General features: G+C 38.8%; 1 protein-coding gene across 1 annotated transcript; it reads left to right on the forward strand.

Moving 5' to 3' along the window:
• The first annotated feature begins 1,178 nt into the window (after positions 1-1,178).
• On the forward strand, positions 1,179-10,625 carry LOC309400204 (acylphosphatase-2-like). Its single transcript, XM_081968599.1, has 4 exons — positions 1,179-1,483; positions 3,304-3,320; positions 5,072-5,181; positions 10,044-10,625. Exons 1-4 carry the CDS (start codon positions 1,429-1,431, stop codon positions 10,156-10,158), a joined length of 297 nt encoding a protein of 98 aa, XP_081824725.1. The 5' UTR covers positions 1,179-1,428; the 3' UTR covers positions 10,159-10,625.
• Positions 10,626-11,851: the final 1,226 nt, after the last annotated feature.

The following is an 11,851-nucleotide window of genomic DNA, read 5'->3' on the forward strand; positions in this document are numbered from 1 at the left end:
AGATTGTCCTCATCTTGGATTTAGCGACCATTCTAAGTTACAACAGCACTTGATTTTTTTTTTACTTAGTACAGGTCCTCACACTTATGACTGTCACAGCATCCCCACAGACTCATGAACAAATTGGGTGCCTACAACAGGTGCAATATCCTGGGGTCATGTGATTCCCCACTTCCAACCAGTTAGGTTCTGCTGTTTGCAATACCAGTACAACCTTATGGTGATTTATTCTTACTTTATTAAAATTCCCCATACCATCCAAGAAAGAAAACTCTGATGAATTTAAAAATTGTGCCATATTTATTTATTTAATCACACATATATATATATACCGTAGCTACTTATGTCAGATAGCGACTAATGTACCCATTTAAAGATATTGATACCGGTAGAGTTGACCTCTATGGCCATACGTTTTCTTAAAATTTTAGGTCAACAGACTATTACTTGAGTGGTATAAAGCTCATCAGAAATGTACCTGGAGTATCAGAACAATAGAATTATTAAAACATGGCCGAAAATGCTTGAATAGGGGAAAAAAGAGACAATCCATTGATCTAACATCAACACACGGAATACGAGGAAATACATCTTATTTCAAACTCTTAGGAACAGATCCTGAATCTCTCTTTAATCTGACATTTTGAGTTGGCAGTTCTCAGTGCGAGGCCCACGCATGTTCATGGGGGCTGAAATTGGCACAGTTCTTTAACAAATGCGTGCACATTTTGTTTTTGTTGAATGTACCATGGGGCTGTATACCAAGTAACTAAAAGGATGTCTGCAGCTATTTATCCTTCTCCCTTTTATACATTCTTTTGCTTACAGAAAATAGGAAGATGGAGAGCAAGAGAATAGTCTTGCTGGCATCAGTTTAAAAAAAAAATCTCATTCCTAGATCTCGTATAAAATATTAGACATGGAGGTGCCTTTTTCCAGCCCATAGGTATAGCAATCAATTGCTAAAATGTAAGATAAGAGCAAGTTTCCTTACAGTTATGAATCTGAATCAGTTTTTTTTGCTGTCTCCCTACCAAAGTTCTTTCCTATACAGCTATTATGAGGCTGGGTTTAGAAAAAGGAAATTGGCTTGCCTTGATCCATCTAGACTAGCACTGATGCAGACTGATAATCATCCTCCAGGGTTTCTGCCAGGAGGTTCCCCAGCCCTGCTTGGAAATATTGGAAATGTTTTCCTGCATATAAAGTAGGTGATTTAGCACACAGTTAACTATGGCTGAATAACAAAGCACATTTCTCCCTGTTCCTTGTTCCAGGTGGGCCACATATAGCTTTCTAGCCTACTGCTGAATTTAGTAATACAGCCTGGTCAAACTGCAGTGTAAAGCAGATCAGATAGCACACATACATACCCCCTCTCAGTCTCTTTGGAAGCTGCTGTCAGCTCCCCGTGACTTGGACTGGACAATGGCTTCTTCCGAGTTCTGGGCAATCGACTATGAGATTTATGGGGAAGTCCAAGGTGAGTCTAGATTTTATTTCCTCCCTTTGATATTATTCTTGCTACTACGGGATTTTTGTATACTGATACGGTTGCTTTGCTTTCCAGCGGATTGCTCTGCAAATAGTACAGTCCTTGAAATAAGATGCCTGCAGTCTGCTTCTCCAACTGCAGAATCTTGCTTCAGTTCTAATGGCAGTAAGACAGCCTGGGATTGCTTTAAAAGCTATCTGCAAAGGCTCTCTAAAGGAACTTAATTTAAGCCGGTACACAAGGGGAATGTATGGAGAAGTTAATTGGGAGCATTAACGTAATTTAGTGATGAATCTACATATCATAGTGCAGAAAATGAGAGGCTGTTTCTCCACAATACTGAGATCTGGGCCATTTCAGGGAGGGAAGCTGAGCATCTTTGATTCAACCTCTTTTAAATTGAACATACGCAGCCCCATAATCTATTTTAAAAATAACATAATGTGTGACATTCAAGAAGTCATATAGCTTCAGCTGCCATTCTCCAGAAACGAGGAATCAAAAGAGGGCAGAACTCTTCTGAGATTTATGCTATGTGGTTTCGTTCTTTCTTGGGGGGGTAGGGGTAGGGCTATTCTTAGGAATTAGAATCTGTGATATTTGCTTTTGAGGGATTTCTACCTGTCTCTTAAACTTCAGATAAGGGATCGTTTTCACAATTCTATATCCAGAGTCACTTCATGATTGAGGGAGCATATGTTAATAAAAATATAAACAAAAAAGTAACATAATAGGCCAGTGAACAGCTCTTATCTGCAATTCCTGGTCATTTGTTGGCGTATGGTAATGCTGCAGAATGTTCAGTATTATTGTAAACATTCAGCATTTTATTTATTTATTCTTTATTATTCCAATTGTCTATAAAAGAAAATTGAACAAGAATATAGTTTCTATGATGGCAATGAAGGGGAAAAGGTAAAGGAATTTCACAGGAGACAAAAAGTACTGTGGGCTATTTGTAGAAAATAAATTAGAAAGCAAGATCTTTTGGAGGGATGAAGACCACAGTTATGTTGAGTTGAGTTCTGGATTATCCACAGTATTAAAAGAGAGCAACACACAGCCTGCTTTACTTCTTCTATGAGCAGGCAAACAAATCAGGTAGGGATGATTTAGTAACTTGTTTAACGTGGATTAGGGTTTATTATATCTAAACAAACCAGGATTTTAAATGAGTTTGTAAACTCCACAGTTCTGGAACCTGCAGGATTGGAAAGCAGGAATTTATTTCTTCTATCATACAGGAAGCTGTAATGCAATAAAAAAATGGTTTAGTCACATAAGGACTGTCATGGTTTCAAGAAAAGATTGGCAGCCCTTCAAAGAAAGCTGTAATTCAGTTGGATCATTTGTACCTATGTCATCTTAAGATGGCGATGTCTTAAGACAGCCTTTGCATCTTGGTACCCTCAAGATGTGCGATAACCTCCATTGATCCCATACTGGTGAGGGGTTGTGGTAGCCCATGTGGACAGCAATGGATTGGAAAGGCTTACTATAAAAGATGGAGCCTCTTAAATGATGGACTAATTTTTAAGAATATTAAAAGTTCTTAAAAATTTAGGAAGATATTCAGACAGCCCAGCAAAACAGAAAGATTGGACTCCTTGCTTTAAATATTTTAATTACCAACCATTGGGCTATATTGTGAATGGTTTTATTGGTGCTTTAATTTTCTGTTATGAGATACTGCAGTTTATAATCCCTACTGGAAGAGCCCAGCAGCTCACTTATCACACTTGCTTTAGGAGTACAGTAGATATTTGTGTAGCTGTAATGATATCTACTGTGTCTCTTCTCTTTTCTAGGTGTCTTCTTTAGAAAGGTAAGTCGTAACTTTTCTAACATATTGCTAGATAACTCATGGCCCATTGGGTCATCATCACTTCAGAGATATTGCCCTCAAAAATGGCAGAGCTTCTAATGGATTGGACTTAAAAAATTCAGGGAGGTATTCAGAGAGGCATCTTCCCTGAAAATAGTCCAGGTTGAACTGTATAGTAGAGTCAAATATGAGGAGTTGATCACAAGACATGTTAGGGTTAGGGGTTTTGGGTTAGGGGTTTTGGGTTAGGGTTAGAGGTTTTAGGTTAGGGTTAGGGATTTTGGGTTAGCCCACCGAACTGCAAAAGCCTCCTTTCTCCCAGATTGCCCACACCTATGCTTTATGCCATTTTGCATTATGTTATAAAATGCTTTGTGGTAATTTTATGTCATAAAATGACATAAAATTTTATGTTATAAAATTTGCTAAATTTCTATTTCATAGGAGTTATGGGTGACATATTTTGGATGCATTCTGTAAGTTAGCCCATTTGAGGTACCTTGGTTCAAAAATTGGGCCCCTGTGATATACTGTTTTGCCCAGTTAAAGGTTACATACAGACAAACAAGGGAGTTTTAGATGCATAGATATAGAGATGTATATCGTAGTAAATGAGGGAAGGTGTGTTTCTGTTTTAAATATTCAGTACTGGTTTCCTATTATCATGCACCATATAAAGGAAACCATTGTTGTTCAAGTGTAATCCTTGAGCCTGTACTCCTGGATATTAGAGCAGGGTTGGAATCATGGGAGCAATAACAGAGAAGCTGCTCCTATCAGCTATCAACAGAGGTTGGGGGTTTGGAAGCAAGATCAGGATGAAAGGCTGAATATGTAACAGCAGCAAGCCATATGCAGATAACACTGAATAATCTCAGCACAAGTCTGGGACATTTACATATGTCTTGGCATCAATTGGGTGCTTATATGCATCTTTAAAATATCTGCTGGAATTTAAAAAAAAACATTATTGCAGCTGGTTTTGTCATGGTCTCGAAAGCCTCAAGAACGGGTTTCCTGCTAAATCCAAGCAAGCTGACAGCTCCATATGAATCCTGTACCTCAGAAAATGTAGGCAGTCCTTGGGAAAATATAGCAAAGCTCCAGGATGAAAACCGGGCTACTGTTGCTAAGCTGCCTTTCTTCAGTTCCTTCATTCCCTTAATACCCGAAGGCATTGCCTATCTGAAATAGTCATCTCCGATCAGACATAACTGATTGATATAATCTTGAAACCAGCATTTCTCAATAAAGTCCGTTCACACACTTAGCTGGAGTCATCAAATGGAGAAATACCAAGCAATGTATATAGGTAGTCCTCGACTTACAATCACAATTGAGCCCAACATTTCTGCTGCCAAGTGAGACACTTATTGTGAATTTTGCTCCATTTTACGACGTTCCTCGCCACTGCTGTTAAGTGAATCACTGCAGTTGTTAGATTAGTAACACGGGTGTTAAGTGAACCCAGCTTCCTGTTGACTTTGCTTGTCAGAAGGTCACAAAAAGTGATTGCATGACCCTGGGACACTGCAACCATCATAAATATGAGTCGATCGCCAAGCGCCTGAATTTTGATCACATGACCATGGGGATGCCACAACAGTTGTAAGTGTAAAAAATAGTCATGTCACTTTTTTTCATTGCTGTTGTAGCTTTGAAATGACACTAAACGAACTGTTGTAAGTTGAGGACCACCAGTATATAACTTTAGATTTCCTGATGATATCTTTTTTTTCTTCTCCTGTTAGTACACCGAAGAACAAGGGAAAAAACTAGGACTGGTTGGCTGGGTGAAGAATACAGCCAGTGGGACTGTGACCGGACAGGTGCAGGGCCCAAAGGAGAAAGTGGAGATTATGTAAGTAAGCAAACTTGGCTCCTTCAATTAAAATGGTTTTGCTGAAACAAGTGGGATGATTACTGGCTGACCATAAAAAAATAAAGGTGTAGGGTGATACCCCACCCTCTTGGACTTCCGGAAGGTCCTTACAATGTGGCTCTGAAGGTTATGGCTATATTGGAGGTGGTTGATGAAGTAAAAGAGAAGACTCCACCCTTATACAGTTCATCATTGGGTTTTAGTCTGTTTTTAATTCTTACTAATTTGTTTTGATATTTATTATTTGGTAAGCTGCCCAGAGTCACTTCAACAGTGAGAGGGGTGGCACACAAATTAAATCAATAAATAACAAATAAAATGGTGATGGGATTGCTAAGTGTCTCAGAAGGAATGCTACGGAGATGGGGAAAAGGACTTTATATGACACCTGAAATTGCCACGGCTGAACACCAATTTTGGAATTGGAGTGTTCTTCGAAATTCAGTATAGTAGTTTTCGACTTACGACCATAATTGAGTCCAAAATGTACGTTGCTAAGTGAGAAATTTGTTAAATGAGTTTTGCCCCATTTTACGACTTTTCTTGCCACATTTGTTAAGTGTATCACTGCAGTTGTTAAATTAGTAACATTGTGTAGTGAATTTGGCTTCCCCTTTGACTCTGCTTCTCAGAAGGCCACAAAAGGTGATCACATGACCCTGGCACACTGCAGCCGTCATGAATATGAACCAGTTAACAAGCATCTGAATGTAAAATCAGGGGACCATAGGGATGCTGCAATGGTTATAAGTGCGAAAGAAGGTCATAAGTTCCTTTTTCCAGTGCCATTGTAACTTCAAACTGTCACTAAATGAACTGTTGTAAGTCGAGGACTAGCTGTACAAGTCATCAGGATTGAAGATGGAATTGTTTGGGGTTTGTATCCTGCACTTGCTGGCCAAAGATAGAATACCTTTGGTGATAAAGATGTTCCATCACAGGCCTTAATTGTCGATTTTCCAAGCTAGTACTAGACAGTTGCTGTTAACCAAACAGCTAAGCAACTACTTCTGCAGTAATCCACAGGATGCTGAATACAATGTAAAGTTATTTATGTTCCTGTCCTGATCAGAGTTTGTTCTATTGCCATTTAAAAATTAAAATCTCCAAGTTAAGGCATTTCCAACCATTCTTGGAAGAGAAAGTTCAAAAGCCCCATTCTGATTAGGCTCCACATTAAGCAGCATCAACCAACTTTGTATCTTAAAATCATGTGCCATGGTTACTTTTGTATATATCCTTTAACAAGAGGTGAATTTCTTACGGATTGTCACATGTGGCTTGAAACCTGTGAGGGGGACCATGCTCCTTGCTCTTTCTGAATGACCTTCTGGTTCTCTTGAGGTGGAAAATAAACTACAGGTAGTCCTCAACTTACAACCAATTGTTTAGCAATTGTTCAAAGTCACAAAGTCACTGACAAAGTGACTTAAGATTAATCCTTTGATTTATGACTGTTGTGACATCCCTATGGTCTCGTGATCAAAATTTGAGCGCTTGGCAACTTGCTTGTATTTGCAACAGTTGCGGTGTCTTGGCGTCACATGCTTGCCATTTGCAACTTTCTCAACCAGCCTGACACCCAAAATTAATGGGGGATATTGGATTTACTTATTGACCGCATGATTCATGTAGGAGATGACCAGGTTGAGCCCAAGAGAGGGGTCAGATACATCATCAATTTTGATGTCCCTTCAGGCCAACAAGAAATGTAAGTCCAGCCCATCTTGAATTCCTTGGTTGATTCTTACCTATGCCAACTCGCTTTCACCGTTCTTTCACTCTTCTTGTAGAGAGCTTTAGCATAAAATAAATCTATATATTCATCTGAACTGCCGGGATTCTGGATTTCCTATGCTTGACAATTCCTTTAACCACTGCAGTGCTTCACTTAATAACTGTGGCAGAAAAGGATGTAAAATTGGGTGCAACTCACTTAACAACCCCCTTTACAAGAGAAATTCTGATCCTGATTGTGGTCATAAGTCAGGAACTAGCTATAGTAGAAATGAGAACCTATTATCACCATTTTCACAACTGTGATCTGAAGATAGCCTCCTATTAGCAATTTATAGGATTCTTTCCCTTCCACCCAGCCTCCATTGAGAATGTCTATGTAGGGTACCTCTCCAGACTCTGCCTCTAGAGGGAATTGACACCCTTAAATCTAGGACTTGGGTCAGCATGCAATTAGAGAACTGGTCCAGAAGGAGATGAAGAAAATTGCTTTATGAATTTTTGAGCCACAGCAGAGGTGAATCTGTGTGGGGGTAGAAGGAGGAAAGGAAGACCAAGTGAGCGAAAGCAGGGTCTGAGCTTAGAGTGACCCGCAGGCTTTGTGTTGTGTTGGTGTAACAACTTCTGCAACAGTGCTTTGTCACCTTTAGAAAGATGACAGCCAGAGGCAATTACTATAGCAACCAGATCTTCTATCACCTTGAAGAAAGAGAGAGAGAGCATGGACGGGAAAAAATATCTGGGACAGTTGCCATAGCAACCTGCCTCTACATATTGTCTACCTTCATGTCTCAGGGGGGGAGGGGGAAATTGGGGCCATTTCCATAGCAACCACACTACTCCATCCCTGGCTTTGAGGAACCAGGGATAAATAGGAAGGAGATCATCCATAGCAACACTATTCTTCAATGCACATTCTTCTTCTCCCCCTACCCTTTTCTCCTCCCAAGTGAGTGCAGGATAAAAAAGCAAAGGTGTAAAACCATCCATGTGACTCTCAGTGTTCTTTTGCAATTAAGTATTGGGTGGGAATAAATAGGCAGCATTTCAGTTTTTGAAATGGAATACCAGCTGGGCAAATGTATTGTGTGTGGGCAGTGTGCAGAAAGTTGTTTTCTTATGTTACGTGGGAAAACTCATTCATAGGTTCTTTATATAACATGATCCTTAGAACATTTCTTTAGATTTCATAGGCATGGACTGCTGATATCAATACGGTGCTTTTATATTTTTTTGTTTGAAAATCAAACAGTTATATCCATTTCACTTTTGATGGTTGCAGCTCACATACACTCAGATATTGGGCATGGCCTTCCAACTGATGTTTGCCTTTGCCTTGGCCGCTGCCAAATTGCAAATGCAAATTATTGTAAAATACATGGGGAGCGGTCATGGTGACTGTACTTAATTTGATTCTAATTAAATGTAAATTAAATCACATTTAGATTGTGTTTTTCCCCTTTAATGTACAGAGCCCAGCATGCCACGAAAGGTGGGATTTGCATGTTATGCATAAAATCTTAAAATGTTAAAAGGATAATTGCTATGCACACCCAACGAATAAACCACATTCTAGCTTAGTGTGATGACCTCATTCATGCAAGCCAATAGCTGGGTTCCTACAATATTAAATTATGCAATTCAATTTTATCCTGGTCTAGCATGTTATATGAACAAAGCGAAAAAATAACCTTCAGCCCAGAAAACAATCTAAAAACTAGCAATGTTACAATGATGAAAGGTTTTTATGATAAGATACCACACTGGATCTTTGTCAAAGGGCCAAAATGTTTTGTGTGGAATATATCTACTTTATAAGACAATTAGTCTATTAGTCCATGAAAACTTATTACACAGTATTGCTTAGTCTGTAAAATATTACAAGATATTGGTTTTGCTGCCACAAACAAATTCAGAACTCTTGGGGAAGTTATTTTAAATCGAATAAGACTGTTTTTCCCCCTATTTCAATGATTATATTTAGTGCTAAATGTAGCATATCTATTTTCTTTTGTTCTCAAAATGAGATTACAGAGACAATCAGGTGACAAATGAGCAAATTACTCATTCACATTCAGTTGACTTCATGGCTTTATTTAATTAATTTAAAATACTTATGTGAATGTCCATCTTAAAAAACACAACCCTGGGTGGCTCACAAGATAGGTTTGAACTTGAGTCTACCTAGTTTTATTCTAACAGTTATGTTCTTTTTTTGGCTCAGGTTATAAAATTATAAGTACAGGTAGTCCTCTGGCCTTTGTACGTCTGAGCATCACAGTGTCCCTGCGGTCACATGATTAAAGGTTGTGTACTTGATAATAGATGCTGTCATGTATTTATGAAGGTCTCCTGGGGTCATGCAATCCCCATTTGCAAGTTTCCCAGCTGTCTTCTGACAAGCAACATTAATGGGGGAAGTGGGATTCACTTAAGGACTTCAGCAAAAACAGTCATAAAATTGAGCACAACTTTTAACTGCATCACTTACTGATGGAAGTTCCAATCCCAACTGTGGTTATAAATTGAGAACAACCTGTATAGTTTAGGCATCTATTCTACCACTGTAAGTTTCAAAAATCATCCAAAGATATCAGAGAAAAAAAGTTTTAATATAGATAAACTTAACCCCTTAATTCTCCCTTAAGGTACACATTTGACCTCAAAGGGGGGGGGCTTATAATTAGGGGGCAATGTTAAAACTATCTCTGTAAAAGCTTATGAGATCCCTTGTTTTTCCAATTGTGTGGGAATTTATCCCATTACAATTATTTAAATCTTCACAAAAGCATATTTAAATCTTCTCCCCACTTTTTTTTTCCTTCTGCAACTTTATTTACGTCTTCAACTTAATTGGAGCCATTTGTTCTGCGGGTAACTTTTGGCAGTATACTTCCTTCCTTTCAATGATTCATGGTGAATCTGTAATAAAATGTCTAATAAATATGGTTCTTGCCTTCCAAGTTCCAACAAATGTGCACATTGCACCTGATGGCTTTTTGGGTCTATAAATAGACATATTCCTATTCTGGCAATGTGCAGGGTAAAACAGGAGAAGAAGGAATTGCGCTGTTAATTTTTGCTTCTTCTTCTCCCCCGCCCAGGAAGAACTGGCTTCGCAGCATCGGAAGCCCCATGTCTCGCATTGATCAGGCGGTGTTCTCAAATGAGAGGCAGATCACCACTCTGGAGTTCCAGTCCTTCACCACCAAATATTAAAGGCAGTTGGCTGGATGGGATATGGCTGTGTCTAAGTTCTACAAGGGCTTTTCTACTTTAAAGGAAGTATCACCTTCTCCCTCAACAACAAGTTTGCTACTGACATTAGTATGTGCTTTAGACCTATGGCACTTCCAGGACTCTTGACTCTTGCAGGTTGCTAGTGAACTGGAAAGCACCTACTGCGTCACTGCCCTTAAAAACATCCTCTAAAACAACATTATCTACTGTTCTTTTTCCCCTTTTTTATAATTTGTAAAAAGGTAGCAAGGGAAAGAACTAAAGGTGGAAGGAAATGTGTTCTCCTAAATCTTTTCTTTCCCAATGTGTTCAAGAACATACTGGGCAGTTGTCTTTTAAGCAAACATATAAAGAACATTTTCCTACTGAAAGCATTCTGTTTCTTCTCCTTAACAATAATCCCCAAACCCAGCAAAGACTATTAGCTCATTAAAGATGATCTTTGAAGGAAAGCAAAACTGTCTTTTTTTCCAGTGGAAACTAGGCAAGCTGATATCCGCAGAAGCTTTTGGGAGAAGAAAAATAGTATTTGTTTCTGGAGAAGCTCTATGAGCACCGGAGAATGGAGGTAGGAAGATTGAGAGAAGCAATAATATATTACTGGTAACATCAGTGGCCTGTTCTGCAGCTCTTATGGCTCAGCTGCATCATGTGTTTCAATAATTAATGTGGGTTTCTCTTTCTCTGCTGCAATTGAGATACAGAGATTGTCCATTTGTGAAAGTGTTCTGATTATTATCTGTCCACTTTCCCAGGCTACAAAAGAGGCTTTTCCTCTTGTTATAAGTCACAATATCTGTGTGCTAAAAGAATAAATTCTAGAACATGGAATAGTGAAGAAACAAAAGAAGAAATGACACAACACTTAAATTTATTAGCAGAAAATTTGACCCAGCAAAGTAGTTTCTTCTCCTCACAGCTGTTTGTTGATTTATTCCTACTCCTTGTTCTTGCCCAATCTTTTGTGGTCTTCAGCATTATGGATGAAACAACAGATTTTCTGGTTTGGAGAGAAACCTTTGAAGCTGCCAAGACTGTGAAAATGACAGGCAAATGGAATGCCAAGTGTTCTTTGAAGTCTGAAGATGGGGTGTGGGTGTAATTCTTGCTGTAGGTTTTTAAAGCAGAGAGGGCTGGATGTTTTGGGATGGGAGAGGGGTTAAACTCATTTAACAGTGCTTTCTGCAAAGGCTCATGCCTTGTCCCAACCTTCTAGCCCAAATGTCCATGCGTGATATTGTTTATATTGGTTGCTTTTGCCACCTTTTTAAAACTGTAGTTGGTTTTCCTTGAAGGAAATAGCCCTAGAATCTAACAGACATCTGACGTGCACTTATGGGAACTGCATTAGTGTTTTGAAGGAAGCAAATTTATAGGCACATATGCAATGCAGAAATATAGAGAGGTAGAGAGGCAAGGCATGAAGATTGAATTCAAAATCCTTTATAGCAAATGGCAGCTTGGGAGGAAGAGAAGCACCTTCCCCTCCTGATATATATTTTAGACAGACAGACAGACACCGATTGATAGATACCAGTAGATAGATATAGAAATATATGATAGATAGATAGATAGATAGATAGATAGATAGATAGATAGCACATGTTAGTGTAAAAATGGGATACAACCAGGCATTGTAACTTTTAAACATTCTGTCCAAACTGGACGCAAC

The sequence above is a fragment of the Natrix helvetica genome (genome assembly GCF_964273705.1).
Source record: "Natrix helvetica genome assembly, chromosome: 16".
Classification (NCBI taxonomy): Eukaryota; Metazoa; Chordata; class Lepidosauria; order Squamata; family Natricidae; genus Natrix; species Natrix helvetica.

Bases quoted from the DNA above. Each gene is read 5' to 3' on its own strand.
- LOC309400204 (XM_081968599.1), top strand. From the start codon at position 1,429: ATGGCTTCTTCCGAGTTCTGGGCAATCGACTATGAGATTTATGGGGAA. The intron at 5,182-10,043 runs GTAAGTAAGCAA...TCCCCCGCCCAG, and splicing joins AAGGAGAAAGTGGAGATTAT to GAAGAACTGGCTTCGCAGCA.